General features: G+C 44.1%; 1 protein-coding gene across 6 annotated transcripts in view; it reads left to right on the forward strand.

Annotated features, from left to right (window-relative positions):
• Window positions 1-16876, forward strand: part of Gpatch8 (G-patch domain containing 8) — a 78970-nt gene extending 62094 nt beyond the window's left edge. For all 6 annotated transcript variants that reach the window (XM_060386617.1, XM_021642775.2, XM_060386615.1 and 3 more), the window contains 2 exons: window positions 6711-6841; window positions 10711-16876. In XM_060386617.1, coding sequence (XP_060242600.1) covers window positions 6711-6841; window positions 10711-14614 — 4035 coding nt within the window. In that variant the 3' untranslated portion in view covers window positions 14615-16876. The remainder of the gene's footprint in view (window positions 1-6710; window positions 6842-10710) is intronic.
• The last annotated feature ends 5163 nt before the right edge of the window (window positions 16877-22039 follow it).

Here is a 22039-nt window from a genome sequence, read left to right on the forward strand (position 1 = left end):
ATAGTAATTCTAAGATGAAGCGTGTGTGTTCTGTTAATAGTCTGAAAGGTTAAAACAACCTAAATAAGTGGCAGTGCTGGGAGGAGAGCTTTGAACCAAGTGTGGTAGTGTACATACAAGTCTAATGTAATGTCCTGGATGGTTTTTTTCCGGAAACATCAAATCTGGAGCTTGAATTGGTACACTGGCCAAATACATGAGGGATTGCTTCAGTTTGGCAGAAGGTGGTCACTGCTACATTGCTTTGTGTTCTGTAAACGGGAGGCATAAGACAGTTGGGAAAAGAGGCCTGGGGTTTGGTATATACGATTGTTGATGTGAGAGGAAAAGGAATGTTTACAGATTGAAGAAGGTCATATATATCTAGAAAAAGAGATTGAGGCATAAGAAACTACCTTTTGTCCTTTTCTGGCTCTGTTCATAACAACACAAAATGCATAAAATGTATGTGTATTCTGTCTTCAAATCACTGACTTTACAAAGAAAAGCAGCAGCGGCACACATCTTTAATCCATCACTGGAGAGGCAGAGGTGGGCAGATATATGAGTTTGAGGCCAGCCTGGTCCACAGAGAGTATTCTGGGACAGCCAGGACTATACAGAGAAACCCTGCCTCAAAAAGAAAGAAAGAGAGAGAGAGAGAGAGAGAGAGAGAGAGAGAGAGAGAAGAAAGAAAGAAAGGGAGGGAGGAAAGAAAAGAAAAAGAAAAGCAAATCAATAAATGTTTATTGAGAATCACTTTTGTGCCACAGGTAGCAATATGGGCAGAGTTAGGTAAACTCAGCCTCAGTCTGGCTTTGGGACAGTACAGTTGCTTTCTGGTAGAGATGGGGGTGGGGTTGTTTGTTTGAGTTTTTTGGTTGGTTGGTTTGGTTGTTTTTTTTTTTTTAGAGACAGGATTTCTTTGTGTACTCCTTGCTGTCTGAGAACGAGCTCTGTTGACCAGGCTGGCCTTGAACTCGCAGAGAGATCTGCCTGCCTCTGCCTCCTGAGTGCTGGGATTAAAGGCATGTACCACCACTGCTTGGCCTAGGTAGAGAATCTTACTACCTTTAGAATCAAGATTTGTCTGAAGCTGCTTTGTAAGGACTTTTCCAATTGAAAAAAGTCTTTAATCCAAAGAACTACAGTTAGTTTAGTTGTTCTTCAAGTACTAAGTCATAAAAGTCTTCCCTTCACAGATGTTTTGGGAAGTTTAGAGGACAGCAGCCATGTAATGGGAAAGTCAACAGAAAGTGTCACTTCTGTAGTATGCTGCAAATGCACACTTCTTTGGAAAATTACTGTTGGATTTTCACAAAAACGAGGTCTTCAAATCATCCTTCCCTTCCTTGATTTCTTTCTCTCTGTCTCCTTCCCTCCTCTTTCTGCACTTTCTTTCCCTCATTTTGTTCTCTATCTTACTTTTTCTGGACTCTAGAGAGCTGTCTGTCCCAAGCAGCTGGAGCTGTTTGTTTCCCTTAGAATATTTTTTTACTAATTAAGGAGTATGGCTTGAATTTTTGTGAATAAGATTTAATAGTTATGTAAAATAAAGTATTTTCACTTCTTCAGAAGAGATACTTTATAATTTTAAGAGCTAAATCCTGTTTTTGAGTCAGTTTAAATGATTCAGTGTCTCGGTGTGTTTACACTGTATTTATTTCCCAAATCTATGCTGAGTTTTTGTGCAGCTTAGACTTGGCACAGAGTTTTGCAGTGAAGACCTGCCTGTTGAAGACGGTTTTATGTTTTCTCACAAAAGCTCTGTTGTGTTTTGTTGTTTTGTTTTGTTTTGTTTTCCAATGTTCAGGTGTATGCCTCTTTATTTTTATATGCAATTGTGCTCCTCTTTAGAATTAAGAGAAAAGGTCAAATGCAGTTCACAGAGGGAATTGTATATGAGCATTTAGGCGAGTATGCCTGATGATCCATTGGATAATATCTGCAGTTTGAGAAAACCTGACTAATGAAAGCCTGTGTCTTTATAAAAATTACTGTTTTGCCAGTCTTGGTAGCACGGGTAGAGGCGGTAAAGTTCTATGAATACAAGGCTAGCTTGTTCTTCATATCCATAGCAAGTTCCAGGCTGACTAGGATCACATAGTAACTCTATCTCCAGAGGGGGGAGGGGGGATAAGGAAGGAAAAAAAAAGAAAAAAAATTACTTCTTTGTTTTTTGAGATGGTGTCTTACTCTATATATATCTCAGACTGGCCTCAAACTCAGAACAACTTTGCCTTAATCTTCCAATTCTTGGGATTACAGGCGCTAGCTGCCATGACTGGCTATTTAAAATTACCCTTTCAGGAGCAAGGAAGATATTTAAATGATAGTTTTAGGCCAGAAGTCTAACTGTTAATGACTTGTTATATTCAGGCTCATGTGTAGGCTTGAGTTTGATGCCAAATCCCAAAAACAAAATAAAACATCCCCCAAAACAAAACAAAAAAATGTTACTGTTACATTGGAAATTTTCTGTTCAGTATCTTTATTTTCGTTGACTTAATTCTATATCGTAAGAAGTTCTTGACTTTTAGGCTTCCTGTTTCTCCAAAGAGATTTCCATTGAGAATGGATAGATGGCTAAATGTACTCATGGGCAGCTCATACCTGCTTTTTATTTGTTTTGGTTTTGGTTTTGGTTTTTCAAGACAGAGTTTCTCTGGCTGTCCTAGTTTCACTGGCTGTCCTAAAACTCACTATGTGTACCAGGCTGGCCTTGGATGCAAGAGATCCTCCTGCCTCTGACTCTTGAGTGCTGAAGGCATGCCCCACCATCATCTCCAGTGCGTTTTCTGTTTTGAGATTTAAAAAAAAAAAGAAGAAGAAGAGATATTCTTTAAATGGTAGTTAATTTTGGTATGTGATGTTTTTATTTATTTGCAAGTTCTTTATATAATAAAGTTTACTTTTAAAATAAATTTAAAAATATAAATAGTAGCTGTATGGTGGTGGCACACAGCTTTAATCCCAGCACAAGAGAGGCAGAGGCAGGCAAATTGTGAGTTCCAGGACAGCCAGGGCTACACAAAAAAACCCTGTCTTGAAAAACAAACAAAAAAGGTAAGCAAAAGAAAAATAACAATATGAACAGTTGTGACCTATCAGATGCTTTGTTATGACTGACAAAATAATGAGTAAATTCCAAGCCAGCCTGGACAGTGTAGTGAAACCCTTTCTCAAAAGTAAGAAGAGGGCTGCAGATACAGCTCAGTTGTACTTACCCAACATGAGTGAAGCCTGAGGTTCAAATACAGAAAAGAAAATGGGTTATTTTGGCATGTAATCTCACAAACCTGTTAATGTATCATTCTAATTTGATAGCGAGGATAGCTGAGGCTGTGAGATACAAACTCAGCTGACTGTTGACTGTTGGGTTGACCTAGGTCTTTGTGGCTCAAGTTTGACACTTGCACCTTTCTGAAAGACAGGAACAGCTGTATTGAGAACAGAATCTGACAGTCATAGATGAGAACTAGGGCAAGGTGCTGACAGTGGAGAGTGCTATTCTGGGTTCTTAGGAGGGGGCAGGGTCAGCAGAGCCTTGGTGAAGGGAATTCCTTGACTTCCAAGTGGGAGAGTTGGAGTCAGATAAGGAAAATAGAATCTTAGCCCATGTCTGGGAGCCAGCGATACAGCTCAGCAGATAAGGGGCTGCTGCCTAGCCTTGTGACACAAGTCAGTCCCTAGACCCCATGGTGGGAAGGGGAGAGCCAAGTCCTGCCAAGATGATTGTTTTTAAAGAAAGGTATGTTTTCCCATTTCCACCAGAATGTCACCATCTGAAAGGCAGTTATGCTCGCTGGGTTTGGGGAGGTTTATGCGCTATATCTCAGACTGAGCTAGACTTTTGAAGTTCTCATTCTACCCTGGCTTACCTGTGAAATTTGTAAGTGTGATGAAGGAGTGTTTGCTGGACTTGATAGAGTAGTACCCAAGTCTGTTTTACCTAGAGGGAAACTTGCACTTTAGATTTGTCTCCTTGACAACATTCTGTTTCATGTCTCTGTCTGTATACTTGTGGCAGGACTTTCAGGTATGTGTTAATACTGTGGGCTTGGTCCCATTCCTTCATTGTAAAGAATGAACAGAGAGCCAGGCATGGCGGCACACAACTGTAGTCCCAGCTCAGAGGGAGGCAGATTGATGTGAGTTCAAGGCCAGCCTGGTCCACAGAGTGAGTCTAAGGACAGCCAAGGCTACAACAGAGAAACCCTGTCTCAAAAAAACACACCAAAAAAATATTATTTTATTATTATTTTTTTTAATGAGTAGAGCCAGGTGTGATGGCCCACCCTTTAAATTCCTGAACTCAAGAGGCAGAGGCACGTGGTTCTCTCTCCGGTCTAGACCAGCCAGGGCAACACAGTGAGAGCTTGTTTTAAATACCAACAAAAGAAAGAAGAAGAGGAAGAAAACCTAATTCTTGTGTGACACGATCTGGAGGCTTCAGGCTTTAATAAAAATTATCGTTTTGAATAATGACTGCTGAAAGTGATGAAATGTTTATAAGAAGTAAAGAAATGACTGCACATAGAAGGACTCAATGAGGTATATAGAGCAAAGGATGGCAGACATGAGAAAAAGATTGCATTCTTTTTAAATTTTGGCAAGAGCCAGTTAAGTGTCTAGGGGGAAAAACACAAGATTTATCCTTTTTTTTTTTTTTTAAATGGCTAATAGTTATGGTGGAGCCTTTCTGTCCCATTCCTCAAAGTTGAAATTCATATTAAAAATAGTTGATTCCCCAGCCAGGCAGTGCTGGCATATACCTTAAACCCAGCACTTAGAAGGCAGAACTGGCCATATCTCTGAGAATTCAAGGCCATCCTGGTCTACAGAACTAGTTCCAGGACAGCCAGGGCTACACAGAGAAACTCTGGAGCAGGGTTGGGGGTGGCGGTGAGGATTGATCCTCATTGAGCCTGGTGGTGCATGCTTGTAATCCCAGCTACTTGGAAAGCGTCAGCAGGAGTTCAAGGTCTGCCTGGGCCACAGACTAAGGTGAGTTCAGGCAACTCAGTGAGACCTTCTCCAAAAGTAAAAGAGGGTTGTGATATATTAGTTCAGTGGTAAGCTTAGTATGAAAGAGAAAAAAAATTGACGAGTTTATAAAAATCTTAATGTATTGGGACCTACACCAGCAACAACTTTGTTAGCTGTTGATTAATTGAGTTCTCCAAAACAAAGATGAGTGAGTACAGACTCACTGCTTTTCGACTGCAGCGGTCTTTCCTGAAGTTTTGTCACCATTTCTCTTCAGGAAAATGATTACAGAAAAAGAGCGGGTGGTTTCATTTATCAAGACATGATTACTGTTTCTGTCTGTGTGTACACATATGTGTGTTTTCAGGCTCTTTGCTTCTCCCCAGCCCTTGTTGAGCGGATGCTTTTGTCCCTGATTGTTCAGTATGATCGTTTGTAGATTCACTGAGAGCTTATGTAGTAATGCTTGCCTTATTTTTTTTCTCTTCCACTCTTGTTTTATTTTTTACTTTTTTTTTTTTTCTCTTTGTGATGTGACATTTTTCAGCTGATGTTTTGAAAGCAAATCCTTCTAATTTGGAAGCCCAGATCACAAGAGTGAGTTTTTCTATAGTGTCTTTAGCTGTATATTTTTGTGTGTGTGCGTCTTTCTACCCTTCCCTCTCTCAATTCTAAAAGATTGGAAACACATTTCATAAATATTAGGTAAGAAAATTCCTTTGTCTGTTGAACATTATACCTTTCTAAAGCAATGTCCACTTTATATTGGGTCAGCCCCCTTTTCCTCCGCTGTCGAGAGAGCATAGGCTCATGGGTAGGCCTTGCTTCCCTTTTTATATTACGGAGTGTGTTGCACCGTCTTCATTGCAGATGGGTACGTCTGGACTCTGTCACCAGCCTGTCTTGTGACACTTCTTTCTTTGGCTTTTGTTTTTGTTTTTTGGATTTTTTTGTTTGTTTGTTTTGAGAAAAATTGCATAGTAGCTTCTGAAAACAAAAGACCCATTCTATTACTTGAATTTTAAGTAACGAATCTTCAGCTTTCCTGTGTTCTCCTTCTTCATCCCTGGTGTTCCTCTCAGGGCTCTGAAGGAATGAAAAGCTACATAATTATTTTCATTTCAGCAGACTGGCTGGATGAAAGTGGTCAGGCTGAGTTCTGAACATGCCAGGGTTGAAAGACCTCTCTTCTTTAGTTAAAAGAAACCTCTGTTAGTGCTAAAACCAGACAAAACCCCATACCTTTTATGGTGGGAAAAGAAAGAATTTGTTTGTTCTGATTCTGATAACCTCCCATGTAAGCTGTACATTGCTTTGTTTTTTTTAGATCTTACACCTTGGGTAATTTTCTGTATCAGCCTAACCCCTTTCTGTTCACTTTGGCCTGTGTTACTACAATTTATCTCACATTTGTTTGTCTGGTTCTGCATCCTGGAAGAGCAGGTGATTGGTCTCTTTTCTTTCTTCCCAATAGTCTTAAATTTGCGTGTTGCTTCTGAAATCATTTTGTTTTGTACAATAAGACAAATGACATGCTGTCCTAATTACAAATGCCCGTAATCTAAGTGTCATGCTCCAAGTAATCCGCCATTGTGTTTCTGAGAACCACATGAATATAATAGTGTATTCCATGCTAGTATTATAACATTGGCTGAGGGTAAATATTATAAAGGCTTTGCCTTCATTTCTGTATGTTACTTACAGATGACTCATCCTCTGTTTCTTTCTTTCTATTAACTCAGAGATTAAAAGATCTCAAGCAGAGAGAGTTTGCCCGAAATGTCTCTTCAAGATCCCGCAAAGATGAGAGGAAACAAGAAAAGGCCCTCCGGCGGCTCCATGAGTTGGCAGAGCAAAGAAAACAAGCTGAATGGTAGGGATTTCATGTCAGGGGTGTTCTGTGGACAAATAGAATTTTTAGGCATGAGCCACCACCAATTTTAAACTTACAGATTTAAAATTATAATTCAAATACTGCAAGTGGTGGCTCATGCCTGTAGTCCTAGCACTTGGGAGGCTCAGACAAGAGAATTGCTGCAAAGTTGAAGCCAACCTGGACTGTGGTGTGAAACCCTATGTCAAAAAATATTTTAAAAATATTTAAATTGGGGGTGGGTGGTGGTTGAAATACCTCAGTGGTTAAGAGCACTAGCTGCTCTTGCTGTGAGGTCCTAAGTTCAATTTCCAGCAACCTCATAGTGGCTCAGAACCATCTATAAAGGGATCTGATGCCGTCTTCTGGCATACAGGTATACATGCAGACAGAATATTCATTCATTAAAATAAAATCTTTAAAACAAATTTAAATTGAACTGAATGTATTTATCAGTGCTTACCTGAGGATATATAGAACCCTAGGTTAGCTCCCCAACACCGCATAAACATCTTGGCATATACCTGTGATCCCTGTACTCAAGAAGTAGAGGCAGGTGGACCAGAGGTACAGGGCTATCCTTAGTTATGTCCTGAGCCTGAGGTCATCTTGGGACAGCTGAGAATCTGTCTGAAAAGAAAAAGAAGGGAAGGAAGCAGAGAACTGCACTTGGAGTTGTCCTGAAGAGTGACTGGCTTACTCCACTAACACACCTAAAAGATGCCTACGAACACATTGGAAGTGAGTAACAAGTAAGTGGCACCACCGGGACTATTCCAGGTTACCCAGCACACCCTTGTAGAAAAGCACGGCACTCTATTTTACTACTATGACATCCTAGCACAGGTATTCTGAGTCAGGTATTGTCACTACCTTTTAAAAACTGTACAGTTAGCCAGTGTGGTTGTGCATGCCCTAAATTTGAGCATTCTAGAAGCAGAGACAGGTAGATCTCTGAGTTTGAAGCCAGCCTTTTCTATATAATGAGTTCTATTGTCTCAAAAACAAAACAAAAACTTAAAAGCAAATAAACAAATTTTACAGAGTTTATTGAGCAAAGCATACCTATTTAAGGATCTCAGTTTCATCTTCACCACCAGGAAAAATAAAAGAGGAACATTAAAATGAGGAGAGGGAGCTGGGTGGGGTGGTGCATGCTTTTAATCCCAGCACTCAGGGAGGCGGATCTCTGTGAGTTCAAGGCCAGCCTGTCTACAAAATGAATCCAGGACAGCTAAGTCTACACAGGGAAACCGTGTCTCGAAAAACCAAAAAATAAAATGAGGAGAGGATGCTGGGCAGTGGTATAGCACGCCTTTAATCCCAACACTCAGGAGGCAGAGCCAGGTGGATCTCTGTGGGTTGGAGGCTATGCTGGTTTACAGAGCTAGTTCCAGAAGAGCCCACAGCTACACAGAGATGGTCTGTTTTTGTTTTGTTTTGTTTTGTTTTTAAGCACAGAAGAAAAATAAAGAAAATGAGAGGAAACAGAGCCCTCTGAATGTTTAGAAACCTTTCCACTCTAGCTCCAAAAGTAGAACATTCTGGCATGTAAAATGTGTTTGCACCTAAGTGTTAAGTGTTTGGGTCACTCCTCAGAGGAAAGAACATTTGCTTTTGCCATTGTGCCCATATTCCTTGGTTTGGACTTATCCTATACTTCAAATTTCTATTTTGTGTTCATTTTTGGGTTTGTTGTTGTTGTTGTTTTTCCATTCTGAAAAGGAGCCAAAATAAGTAGGAGATGAAGGAAGGAAGCACATAAACAACTTGGGAACTCTAATGTTGGATTAAACCACCCACAAAGTGATGGCAATTTCTTTTCTTTTTCTTTTTTTGTTTTTTGAGACACGGTTTCTCTGTGTAGCTCTGGCTGTCCTGGACTCACTCTGTAGGCCAGGCTGGCTTAGAACTTAGAGATCTACCTGCCTCTGCCTTCCTAGTGCTGGAACTAAAGGCGTGCACCACCATGCCCAGTAGCAATTTCTTACCTGACAAATTTTTTAATTTTATTTGCGTTCGTGGGTATGCATCGATGCATTGTGCATGTGGAAGGCAGAGGACGGCTCTGTTCTCTTCATCCACCTTACATGGGTCCTAGGGATTAAATTCAGGTCACCAGGCTTGCGTGGCAAACCTTACTTGCTGAACCATCTCACCAGCCCCTTTTGCAACTTTTTATATAGTAAATGCATCTTTCTTGGGCATGTTTCAAGGATATCTCCATGAAAGATAAACATCAGGCTCCTTTCTGGTTCAGAACTTTTTTTTTTTTTTTGAGCTGAGTGAGGAGGTGTATATCTTTAATTCTAACAGTCAGGCAGATCTCTGAGTTGGAGGTTGGCCTGATACACATAATTAATTCTAGGCCAGCCACGGTTACATAGTGAGATCCTGTTTCAAATTAAGTTAAATGAAATTTGAGACACTTGCCACCAGCTTTATATAGTGGAAAGAGATAACCAGCTCTCGGGTTCTGGCCTCCACATGCATGGTACAGCACAAATAACCATGCACACATGCAGAAAGAGAGAATTAATTGTTGGGGGTTTTTATGAAAATTTGAAAGTACAGGGAAAATTAAAGCTTTTCCTTTAGGTAAGTGAAATATAGTCCTTTTGTGGGATGAGGTGAAACAAGATTACTTTGTTGTCTAGGATGAACTGGAACCTACTGCATAGATCAAGCCAACTGTGAATTCAGTAGTAATCCTCTGTCTCTGCCTCCTAAGTACTGTACTTACAGGCTTAAGCCAGAATGCCCTGCAGAATACCTTTGGAATGGTTGTTCGTCCACATAGGTGATTGTATGCCGATTGGTAAGGTGATACCTTAAATAAGATGGGAAGGAGATTCCTCAGTGGGTGAAGGCTCTTGCCACCAAGACTAATAACCAAGTTCAGAATCCACATGGTAACTGGAGAGGAGCAGCTCTGACCTTGTACACAGCCTATTGGCATGCACTCCCCAGAACACTGCAATAACATGATCTTGAAAGTGGAAAGGTGGCTCAGTGGTTAAGAGCACCAGATGCTCTTCCAGAGGACCTGGATTCAATTTCCAGTTCACGATCTTCCGTAACTCCAGTCCCAGGGGATCCCATATCTCTTCTGACCTCCAAAGGCAATGGATTCATGGGGTACAGGCACACATAAAATAAAAATAAAAGAAACAGAAAAAAAATTTTAATGTATGTTTGCATGTACACCTGCACGCCAGAAGAAGGCATCAGGTGCCTTTATAGATGGTTAGGAGCTACCATGTCGTTGTTGGGACTTGAACTCAGGACCCATGGAAGAGCTGCTAGTGTTCTTAACTGCTGAGCCATCCATCTCATCTGCTCAAAACTTTTTTTTTTTTTTTTTTTTTTGAGACAGGGTTTCTCTGTGTAGCCTTGGCTGAACCCACTCTGTATAGATCAGCCTGGCCTCAACTCACAGAGATCTGCCTGTCTCTTCCCAAGTGCTGGGATCAAAGGTGTGCACCACCATTGCCCGGCTCAAGGAAAAAAAAAATTTAATTAAAAAAAGAAAAATTGGTAACAGATTAAAGCTAATGATATGGTATTGAATTGTGAGGTGGTGTTGGTAAAGAATTTGAGTTATGAGATAAGCCTTTTTGTAAAGTAAACAGCTTAAAAGATAGCCATAGCTAATTGTTCTTGGGAATTTAGTACTTTAATCAAATGAAACTTTGCCTAGCTCTGCTAAACAGGTTCCATTTGTTAACACATTGCTAGGGACCAGCCACTCTGCATCTTTCAGACCTACCCATGATGATGAATGGAAGAATGACCATGATGAATATCTTGTAAGATACATAACTCTAACCCTATGTTTCATTTTTTTCACTTTCTGAACCACTGTGTAGCGCACCTGGAAGTGGTCCCATGTTCAGACCAACCACAGTGGCTGTAGATGAAGATGGTGGAGAGGAGGATAAAGATGAGTCATCAACAAACATTGGCACAAGTGCCATTTCTTCTTGTGGCTTTGGACCTGACTTCTCCACAGATAAAGGGGGCCCCTTTACTGCAATACAGATCACTAATACCACTGGACTGTCACAGGCTCCTGGGGTAGCCTCCCAAGGTATCAGCTTTGGCATTAAGAATAATCTGGGCCCCCCACTGCAAAAATTGGGAGTGTCATTTTCATTTGCCAAGAAGGCTCCTGTCAAACTTGAATCAATAGCATCTGTTTTCAAGGACCATGCAGAGGAAGGGACGTCTGAAGATGGAACAAAAGCTGATGAGAAGAGTTCTGACCAAGGGGTACAGAAAGTGGGAGATACTGATGGGAGTGGTAATCTCGATGGAAAGAAAGAAGATGAAGACCCTCAGGATGGAGGGTCCCTTGCCTCAACACTGTCCAAGTTAAAAAGGATGAAGCGGGAAGAAGGGGCTGGGGCCACAGAGCCAGAGTATTACCACTACATCCCCCCAGCGCACTGCAAAGTCAAACCTCATTTTCCCTTCTTACTCTTTATGAGAGCCAGTGAACAAATGGAAGGTGATCATAGCACACACTCAAAGAATGCCCCAGACAACAAAAAAAGCAGTTCTCCCAAGCCTAAAGGCTGTGCTAAGGTGGCAGCAAGCCAAGGAGCAGAAAAGACAGTTAGTGAAGTTTCTGAGCGCCAAAAGGAAACCACTGTGGCTGGCCCTTCAGAACCTGGAGGTAAAACTGAGACAAAGAAAGGCTCAGGAGGGGGCATAGTTGAGCAAAGTATGGAGACTCAGGAGACTCCAGAGAGCCAGATGTGTGAATCCAATCCTAAAGAAGTTTCTCAGGCCACCCCAGCAGCAAAAGCAGGCCAGGGGCCCAAGCATCCCACTGGTCCGTTCTTTCCAGTTTTGAGCAAGGACGAAAGCACTGCCCTCCAGTGGCCGTCAGAACTACTAATTTTCACCAAAGCAGAACCCTCCATTTCCTACAGCTGTAATCCCTTATACTTTGACTTTAAACTTTCAAGAAACAAAGATGCTAAAGCTAAAGGAACAGAAAAACCAAAAGATGTTGGAGCCTCCCCAAAGGATCATCTCCTGAGCCTTGATCCTAGAGATCCTAATAAAAGCAAGGGGGGAGGGCAGGGCGCAGCGCACTCTTCAGAAAGCAGAGTAGATGAGCCTGCTTTGGGGGCTACCTGTAGCAGCCTGAACAAGCAGGAACCTGGGGGTAGCCATGGGTCAGAAACTGAAGACACTGGAAGAAGCCATCCTAGCAAGAAAGAATCGTCAGGCAAGTCTCACAGACACAAAAAGAAAAAGAAACACAAAAAATCCAGCAAGCACAAAAGGAAACACAAGGCTGAAATGGAAGAGAAGAGTTCGAAGGCAGAGTCTGGGGAGAAATCTAAGAAGCGCAAGAAACGAAAACGGAAGAAGAACAAATCATCAGGCCCAGCTGATTCTGAACGAGGACCCAAGCCAGAGCCTCCTGGAAGTGGCAGCCCTGCACCACCAAGACGACGGCGCCGAGCTCAAGATGATTCCCAGCGGAGATCCCTTCCTGCTGAAGAAGGAAACAGTGGCAAGAAGGATGATGGTGGAGGCGGTAGCAGTTCCCAAGATCACAGTGGGAGGAAACATAAAGGTGAACCTCCAGCTTCATCCTGCCAGCGGAGAGCTGGAGCCAAACACAGCAGCCGGTCTAGCCATCGGAGCCAACCCAGTAGTGGAGATGAGGAGAGCGATGATGCTTCTTCACACAGGCTTCACCAGAAGTCTCCATCCCAGTACAGTGAGGAGGAGGAGGAGGAGGAAGAGGAGGAAGAAGAAGAGGAAGATGAAGACTCAGGCAGTGAACATTCTCGTAGCCGCTCTCGATCTGGCCGTCGCCATTCCTCACACCGTTCCTCCCGGCGTTCCTATTCAAGCAGCTCTGATGCTTCTTCAGACCAGAGCTGCTATAGTAGACAGCACAGTTACTCCGATGATAGCTATAGTGACTACAGTGACCGATCACGAAGGCACTCTAAGCGCTCTCACGATTCAGACGATTCAGACTATGCCAGCCCCAAACACAGGTCCAAACGACACAAATACTCATCGTCTGATGATGACTATAGCCTCAGTTGTAGCCAGTCCCGAAGCCGATCTCGGAGTCATACTAGGGAGCGATCAAGGTCCCGGGGCCGAAGCCGCAGTAGCAGCTGTAGTCGCAGTCGAAGCAAGAGGAGAAGTCGCAGCACCACGGCCCACAGCTGGCAGCGAAGCCGGAGTTACAGCAGGGACCGGAGCCGCAGCACCAGGAGCCCTTCCCAGAGATCAGGCTCCAGAAAAGGATCGTGGGGTCATGAGAGCCCAGAGGAAAGGCGCTCTGGCCGTCGGGATTTCATTCGCTCAAAGATCTACCGCTCTCAGTCTCCTCACTATTTCCGATCAGGTCGGGGAGAAGGTCCTGGAAAGAAAGAAGATGGCAGAGGAGATGACAGTAAAGGAACAGGCCTACCTTCCCAGAATAGCAATACTGACACAGGAAGGGGGTCAGAAAGTGACTGCAGCCCCGAAGATAAGAATTCTGTTACCGCCAGACTGCTACTAGAGAAGATCCAGTCCAGGAAAGTGGAGAGGAAACCCAATGTGTGTGAGGAGGTGCTGGCCACCCCTAATAAGGCTGGGCTCAAGTATAAGAACCCCCCACAAGGTTACTTCGGGCCCAAGCTTCCCCCCTCTCTTGGTAATAAGCCTGTCCTTCCACTGATAGGGAAGCTTCCAGCTACCCGGAAGCCCAATAAGAAATGTGAAGAGTCTGGCTTGGAAAGGGGTGAAGAGCAGGAACAGTCAGAGCCAGAAGAAGGGTCCCCAGGGAGTAGTGATGCTCCATTTGGGCATCAGTTCTCCTCAGAGGAAACAGCTGGTCCCTTATCAGACCCTCCCCGAGAAGAGCCAAAGTCTGAGGAAGCTACTGCCGACCACTCTGTGGCTCCTCCGCTAGGCACCCCAGTACACACTGACTGCTACCCTGGCGATCCAGCCATCTCCCATAACTACCTCCCTGACCCCAGTGATGGGGATACCCTGGAGTCTCTGGATAGTGGCAGTCAACCAGGCCCTGTGGAATCCAGCTTGCTGCCTATAGCCCCAGACCTTGAGCACTTCCCTAATTATGCACCTCCCAGTGGGGAACCTAGTATTGAATCAACAGATGGGACTGAGGATGCTTCATTGGCTCCTCTAGAGAGCCAGCCCATCACCTTCACCCCTGAGGAGATGGAAAAGTACAGCAAGCTCCAGCAGGCTGCGCAGCAACACATCCAGCAGCAGCTTCTGGCCAAACAAGTAAAGGCCTTTCCAGCCTCAACAGCCCTAGCGCCAGCCACACCAGCCCTGCAGCCTATCCACATTCAGCAGCCAGCCGCAGCCTCTGCCACCTCCATCACAACTGTCCAGCATGCCATCCTGCAGCATCATGCTGCAGCCGCTGCTGCCGCCATTGGCATTCACCCTCATCCTCACCCCCAGCCACTTGCCCAAGTACATCATATTCCCCAGCCCCACCTGACCCCTATTTCCTTGTCCCATCTCACTCACTCAATTATCCCTGGCCACCCTGCTACCTTTCTTGCTAGCCACCCTATCCATATAATTCCTGCTTCAGCCATCCATCCTGGGCCCTTCACCTTTCATCCTGTCCCACACGCTGCCCTCTACCCTACCCTGCTTGCTCCACGGCCTGCTGCAGCAGCTGCCACTGCCCTCCATCTTCACCCACTACTTCACCCCATCTTCTCAGGTCAGGACCTGCAGCACCCTCCCAGCCATGGTACTTGAGTTGGGAGTTGTAAGCCTGAGTGGAGCCGGGGAAGGTGACCTACCAGTTCTTCCCTGGGGGTGTTGAGCCATTTATGCCAGCCAGTAAAAGCTGGAGTGGGCAGTGTCTTGACAGCCAAAGAAATGAGTTTTGGCTTGCAGGGATGGATTTAGATTTGCTGTTTGCTTTGGGTTTACTATCAGGGATATTTCCCCCTTTGTATTAGTCCCTCCCTCCTGTGTTTCTAACTTGGGAACACCAGTAAGTGCTACCCACACTCCTCTGCAGCAACGTCTCCAGACTGTCGAGTAGAAATACTCCTTTCTCCACGTTCTAATCCTCTGCTCTTCTCCCTCTGGAAGTTTAAAACATTTTCCTCCTCTAATGGGTCGTCACCAAAGCACTTGCCATGGGCCCATCTGGTCCTGCCTTCTCAGTGCCATGAGGAAGGCCAGGCTGTCTCTCCAGCGGTGAAAATACCACTTTTGGGCAGTGTCTTTGACCATCCCTTGGTGACATGTTCTCCCAGGTGAGGTGGCAGAGGGAGTCTAACCTAGAACCAAAAGCAACTCAGGCTGCAATTTCATCCACTTTGCTTACAACAGAGCCACGCATTTGGCACTACTGTCCTCATGCCCCTCATCCCAGAAGAGGCATCTACGTATCCCAGAAAAGATCTTATCATGAGTAGAAGCTGTGCGGAACATAGGGTCACCCATGTGCTTCCCAGAAAGGAGCTCTGTGTCTGAAGGGTATATTCTGTTATGTTGATGTTTTCTTCTTAATTTATAGGATTTTTTTAATGTAAAATTGCACTGAACTCTATAAACGTAAATGCTGCTTTTTGTAGCCCATATTAAAAAGGTTCCGTATTTGTAGTCTACTGCAATAATATTTTTTACATCCAGCTCTTTAAGTGATCCTTGTTCTGGTGGCTTTCTGTAAATATGTTTGCCCTAGTTGAATTAAGAAACTTTAAAGGTTATAAAATAAAAACAAAAAATAAAGTATTTGTTTTCTGCTAGATGCAAAAATGACTAAGCATGTATATTTTCTCAAGCTCCTGTATTTTTTGAAGTTATGAACTATAAAAATGTTAAAACATTTCTTTTTTTCTTACTGGGACAAGTGTTAAGTAATTTGCAGTAATTGGTTTATCCTGCACTGGGATTTTTGCGTTAATGAGCAGCAGGCCGATGCAAGGTCAGGAGGATGTGCAGTTGCAGTGGTCTCCTGATGTGCTTTGTTACACGGAGAAACAACGGACTCCATGGAGGAGGGGAGGATTGGTTCAACGGCTTTATTCTCTGGAAGCAGTGACACTCGGTGATTGTCTGGGAAGAGGAACCCTTTGGTTTCCCTGGGTACCTTGTTCCAGGCAGTCTTGCCTTCCTAGTATTTAGCCCCCTCTGACAATTTTTTTAATGTGCCTTTTGGGTTGGCTAGAAACTAAAATAGAAGTAGACCAGAGGATAATAGAGTTGGGACAGTTTTCTCCTCTTTTCGTTGGGAGGTGAGCACAGTTGTAGGCATTTTGAGGTCTTTGGCTTCAAGGTCTATGCCGTCTGCCCAGCTCGATTTCAGCAGTAGGGGTTCCCTTTTTTGTTTTCTCCTGTGACACTAACCAGAAGTACATCCATCCCCTTTTGCCTTCGCCCAGGCTCTCAGCCCTAGTTAACACTGACCCAAAGGTGCTTGTAATGCAGTCTCATCTCCTTTGCTGTTAGTGTTCTTGTGACTAGAACTGCTTAAGCAGTCAACTGACAGATAAACAGACCCTACTTGCCTAGGCCAAGTTCTCTCTTCACACCTCCTCAGATCCCCAAAAAGGAAGAGGCTTTGTTATGAGAAGCAAGTGCTGGGCAAATGAGGCACTTGGCTGAATCCTCCTCCTCCCTGCTCAGTGCTCCTCATCTCAGAAGTATCACTTTTTGGATAACTAGCCCTGGAAATAGGAGATCATCTATTTGAAGTGAAGGGACTCGTTTTCCTTGTGTTCAGCCTGTGTAAATACTTCAGTAAAACAGTATTAATGTTCTGTGCTGCTTCCCGTTAGGTTGTGGGTGGAGCCGTATTCTGGCTACCTCTCTGCCTTCCTGGAGACAGTTTTAACTTCCAGAATAAAACTTCAGAAGAAAAAAAAAAAAAAAAGGAAAAAGTAACCTATCCTTACTTACAAGCATAACAGATTGTATTTAACTTTATCACATATGATAGAGATATATATGCTGTAAAATGAGGGAAAGGAACTTTCTAATAAACCAATGCTTTGTGGAAACTCAGCGGAGTCTGTTGTGATTGCTGCTTCTTTCGCCCAAGCTGGGCCAGGTGGGGTTATGGCTTATAAACAGTGCCCTGTTGGAAGTAATCAAATGATAGATCCTTCTAAGCCAGAGCTCTGATTGCCCAACGATTGGGACTCATTTACCTCAAGAGGAAGGCTTCTGTGCATTTTCCCAGTCTTGGGCACATGACCGGTATTGTGCCCGCCCCCCCATTTTTAAGCAATGAAATTGCATGATTCATCTGCCTAGACTTTACCTCCAGGTGAAACTATTACCAGGCTTGAGTTACTGATCAACCTGTGAACTACTGCTATAATGTTGGAGTGCCTCTGCCTGGCCCAGAAGCCTTAAGCCAGCAAGAGTCTTTATGCACGCCAGGACATGGCATTGGGAAGGCCAGGGAGAGCCATCAGATGGACAGCATCCAGGCATGGCTTCCCTCTTCCTCAGCCCTTCAGAGTTGATGTGATGCCTGTGCCCTCCCGTCTTTGGATGCAGTTGTGTGCTCTACAAAAGAAAAGCTGAGTGCTCAGAACTGTTTGCCTAAAGTATAGATCTGTGTTCTAAGAAACAGTGTTAGAAAGTGAAAAGTGAATTTCTGAGAGCAAGGAAGGTGGCCAGCGGGAAAAGCAGCTGATAGCCTGTACTGTGTGAAGTCCGTTGTTTTGTTGTTTTGTCTTGAGACATAGAAATGCTCCCTCCTTTACACCCTGACTAAGCCATGCATTCTCAACCATTTCTATCCTTGTTGCCACAGAAAACTCCCACCTGACCTGTATCGGCTCATAGCTGATTATTGCAGCATTTTTCTGGCTGGCCTCCCTATCTAGGATCTAACTCCCTGCCCCATGTAAGCTTACCCACTTTGCAGAACCTGAGTACCATTCATTTTGTGTTCACTGCTTCCAGTAAAACTATAAGCCTTGAGAAAACAAGCTGATTCTTATATCTCCTTAACAAACAAACAAAAATCTATATTGCCTTGCTCAGTACCAAGCCATGATAAAAGCTTGATGGTTGCTGATTAAATGAAGCCTAGACAGAACGGGGTTCACTGAGGGATTCTAGCACCACAGGCTGGTTGAACAGGAAAACTGAGTTATTACCAGTCCTCAACTCACTTCCAGCAGGAAGGTAACCCAGGTCTGACACTAAAGGCCTCAGTCCTTCCTCTCAGGTTTCTGGTTTTAATTAATGGTAACAGTCCACCAGCCAGCCAGCGACCAACCTTTTGGGTTACCTCTGTCCACGTCCAGCTACTGATTCTGTCCTTGCTGTTTCTCTCCTACTCTATGGAGACAGCTTTGCTGTGTCACCTTGGATGGCCTTGGTGTCTTGCTGTGTGGCCCAGGCTAACTTCAGACTGGATGTGATATGTCGTCTTCCACTATGCCCATCTCTGCTGTCTTATTCTTACACTAGTACCTGGTTTAGGCTTCACCAACCTTAACCTAGAGTGCTTCCCTACCCAGCTGGCCTTTCCACAAAGTCCTTCCTTCTCCAGCCCCTTCTAGCCACAGGCAGCCCGTGCCATATTCTAAATTGGAACACAGTTCATCATTGAATCTCCATCTTAGGATTTTTATGGCTGCAATGAAACACCATGACCAAAGCAAGTTGAGGAAAGGGTTTTCCGCTTACCAACTTTGATATCACAGTTCATCATCAAAGGAAGTCAGAGTTCCTACTCATGCACGGCAGGATGCTGGAGTCAGGAGCTGATGCAGAGGCCATGAAGGGTTGCTACTACTTACTGGCTTGCTCATCCTGCTTTTTTATAGAACCCAGGAGGACCACAAGCCCAGAGATGGTGCCACCCATAGTGAGCTGGGCCCTCCTCCATCAATCACTTAAGAAAATCCCTTACAGGCTTGCCTACAGCCCAATCTTATGCAAGCAAGTTTTTCTTTTTCTTTTAAATGGAGTCATTTTTCTCTACCCCACCCCCCCACCCCCGAACAGGATTTCTCTGTTTAACTGCCCTGGTTATACTGGAACTTGATTTCTAAGACCAGGTTGGCCTCTGACTCACAGAGATCCTCCTGCCTCTGCCTCCCTGAGCACTGGGTCTACAGGTTCTTCTTAATTGAAGTTTCCTCCTCTTAGATGGCTTTAGCTTCTGTCAGGTTGACATAAAACTAGCCAGCATAATCTCTTTCCTAATTTATTTTATTTTGTACTTGAATTCTAGCAAGCATGTGGAGGTCAGAGGAGTTGGTTCTCCTACCACCTTAGACAATCTGAGGATGGAACTCACATCCTTGAGCCTACAAGCGCCTCTGCCCTTGCTAAGGCTGGTGATTTTTTTTAATGTTTTTATATTAATTACAGTTTATTCACTTTGTATCCCAGCTATAACCCCCCCCCAAAAAAAAGCTGGTGATTTAATCTTTTCTTTCCTAACTTTTAAAATCTTTTAGATAGCTGGGAATGTTGACACACTTGTAATCCCTGCATTCAGGAGGCAAAGGCGAACAGATCTCTCGACTTCTAGACAAGCCTGGTCTGCATAACAAAACCCTGTCTCAAAATCAAAATCAAAATCTCAGCCAGGTACAGTGGTGCACTCCTGTAATCCCAGCACTCAAGGAAGCAGAGGCAGGAGGATCTCTGTGAGTTCAAGGCCAGCCTGGTCTACAAAGCGAGTCCAGGACAGCTAAGGCTACATGGAGAAACCCTGTCTCAAAGAAACAAATAAGTGTAAGTCTAGGATTCTCATAAACAAACAAACAAACAAATAATGTCTTTAGGATTCTCCATCTCCAATGGGTCGATGTTCAGATTTCATAATGCACCCTCCAGTAATATGAGCCTTCCTGCCTCTCCTGCCCGCACACCCCAGCTGCCCTTTTAAGCATTCTTCACTTAGTCCTCTACCTTCCCTTTCTTGACCCCTGTTCCACTCTCCTTGCTTGCACTCTTCCCAGTGTCGACAGGACAAAGCAACCTGTGTTTGAATGCTGCTCTTGCTGCCAGCTGGCATTCTACTCCTTTGCCCAGAATGCTTGTGCTAGCTTCGGCCCTTATGAAATAGTCCACGTAGTGTCCATTCCATAGAGCTGCTTTCTCATTCCTGTTTTCCGAGGCACACTTGCTGTCCCCCAGGGGCAGTCCTGAGTGTCCTGGGCTTTACTGTTGTCTTTGTAGCCTTTATACCTCAAACAGCAGAGGACCCAGATTCAGTTCTCTGCACCCATATCAGGCAGTTCGCAAATGCTTATAACTCCGGTTCCAGGCAATCCAAAACCCTCTGGCAGATAAGCACACACACAGGAATAACACATCTTTAAAAGAAATTTTAAAAGCCTGTCATATATATATATATATATATATATATATATATATATATATAATTTTATTTTCTGTGCATTAGTGTGAAGGTGTCAGATCCCTTGGAATTGGTGTCACAGACAGTTGTGAGCTGCCATGTGAGTGCTGAGAATTGAATCTGGATCTGTTTAGAAGAGCAAACAGGGCTCTTAACCACTGAGCCATCTCTCCAACCCCGGTGATACAGGCTTTTAAACCCAGCACTTGGGAGGCAGAGGCTGGCAGATCTTTTTATGTTTGAGGTTAAACCTGGTCTACATAGTGAGTTTCAGGTTAACCAGGACTGCACAGAGAAATCCTGTCTTGAAAAACAACAAAACAAAAACTCCCCTAGTGCATAAAGCAGGGTTGGTGGTGGCATCCTGTAACTTCAGTACTCCAAGGGTGGAGGCTGGAAGGTCAGAAGTTTAAGGCCTACCTGGGCTAAATGAGACCCTAATTTTAAAAGAGACCAAAAAAAGGGGCGTGTGGGGGTGGGAAACAAGGCCAGGGGGATGGTTCCGTGAGTAAAGGCACTTGTTGCCACACCTGATGACTGGAATTCAATTCCTGTGACCCACATGGTAGAAGAAAACCACTTTTCAAAAGTTGTGACCTCCGTACTCATGCTGAGGCACACATGCTCACACATACATACACAAATAGATTTGTAAACTGTTGATTCAACATTTTTAGGACAAAACAACTACAATGTGGTGTGAGTTCATTGTGGGCTACACAGAATACAGCAGCAATGCAAGAACCCCTCAGCCGAGGACAGTGGGAAGAGGGAGGGTGAGCAGATGCTGGTGTTTGCATTACATATCTATCATGAACTTCACACTGGGAACACACCAGCGAAGAAAGCCCTGAATAAAATCCAAGGAGCCTTTTCCTTAGTGAGGATAAAATGTTTAGCTTCGTGCTGAGGTGAAGTATGAGAGAAATGGAGAAGTTAACAGTTCTTCAAAATAGGGTGGCCAAGGAGGATAAGGCTTAATTTAATCAGCAATAAAGGTCAAGCTTGGGGACACGGCTCAGTCAGTGGTAGTAGAGCATTTGTCCTGCATTCATGCGGCTATCCCTAGCACTTCAGAAAAGGAGAAGGAAAAAAAAATACAGACTAAAAGGAGGGTGTAACTTTGTTCCTTTATCTCTCTGCTTTGGGGCAAAAGGCATGCGAGACCGGCAGGGAATGGCACTTTATTGTTTTCCTCAACCGCAGAAAATCTCCTTTCTACGAGGGATTTGACCCTTTTCACTTTGTTGCTGTTTGCTTCTTTCATGCTCTGGGAAGACTTCAGCCTTTCAGCAACACTACATGCTGGGCTCTTGGCGAGGTCCTTACAGCAGAAAGGACCCTTGCTCTCCAAGGGTTTGGTACTCAATCCAGTAAAACGTGTCATCAGGTACTGTACCCATGAGGTATGAGGTATGCCAAGGCACGCACCTGAGGACTTGGGAGGTTTTCCCTAGACAGTGACTCCATCTAGAACCACAATTCTGGGTGGTTTTATTTATGTACTTATTTATTTCATAGTATTTATTTATACACACTGTCAACCAAGAAGAAGTGAAACCGTTCACTTGAACAGCTGGTGCTTGGTCTCAAAGACTGTGAACATTGCACCTCAGAATGATGTCATTTTAGCATCTCCTCCCCACTTAGGCCGAGATCCATTCATCACCCTTTCCCCAGTAGTGAAGGGACCAGTACAGCCACACCAACACTATACTGGTTCAGGATGGAGAGGTGAAGATGGACAAATTCTGCTGGCTGAGGCTGTCCAAAGGCTTGAGGAGGAGGAAGTGGGTAAATGTCCTACTCAAAATGATGGCAGCCTCAATTCT

This window comes from Meriones unguiculatus, chromosome 7 (assembly GCF_030254825.1).
Source record: "Meriones unguiculatus strain TT.TT164.6M chromosome 7, Bangor_MerUng_6.1, whole genome shotgun sequence".
Lineage (NCBI taxonomy): Eukaryota > Metazoa > Chordata > Mammalia > Rodentia > Muridae > Meriones > Meriones unguiculatus.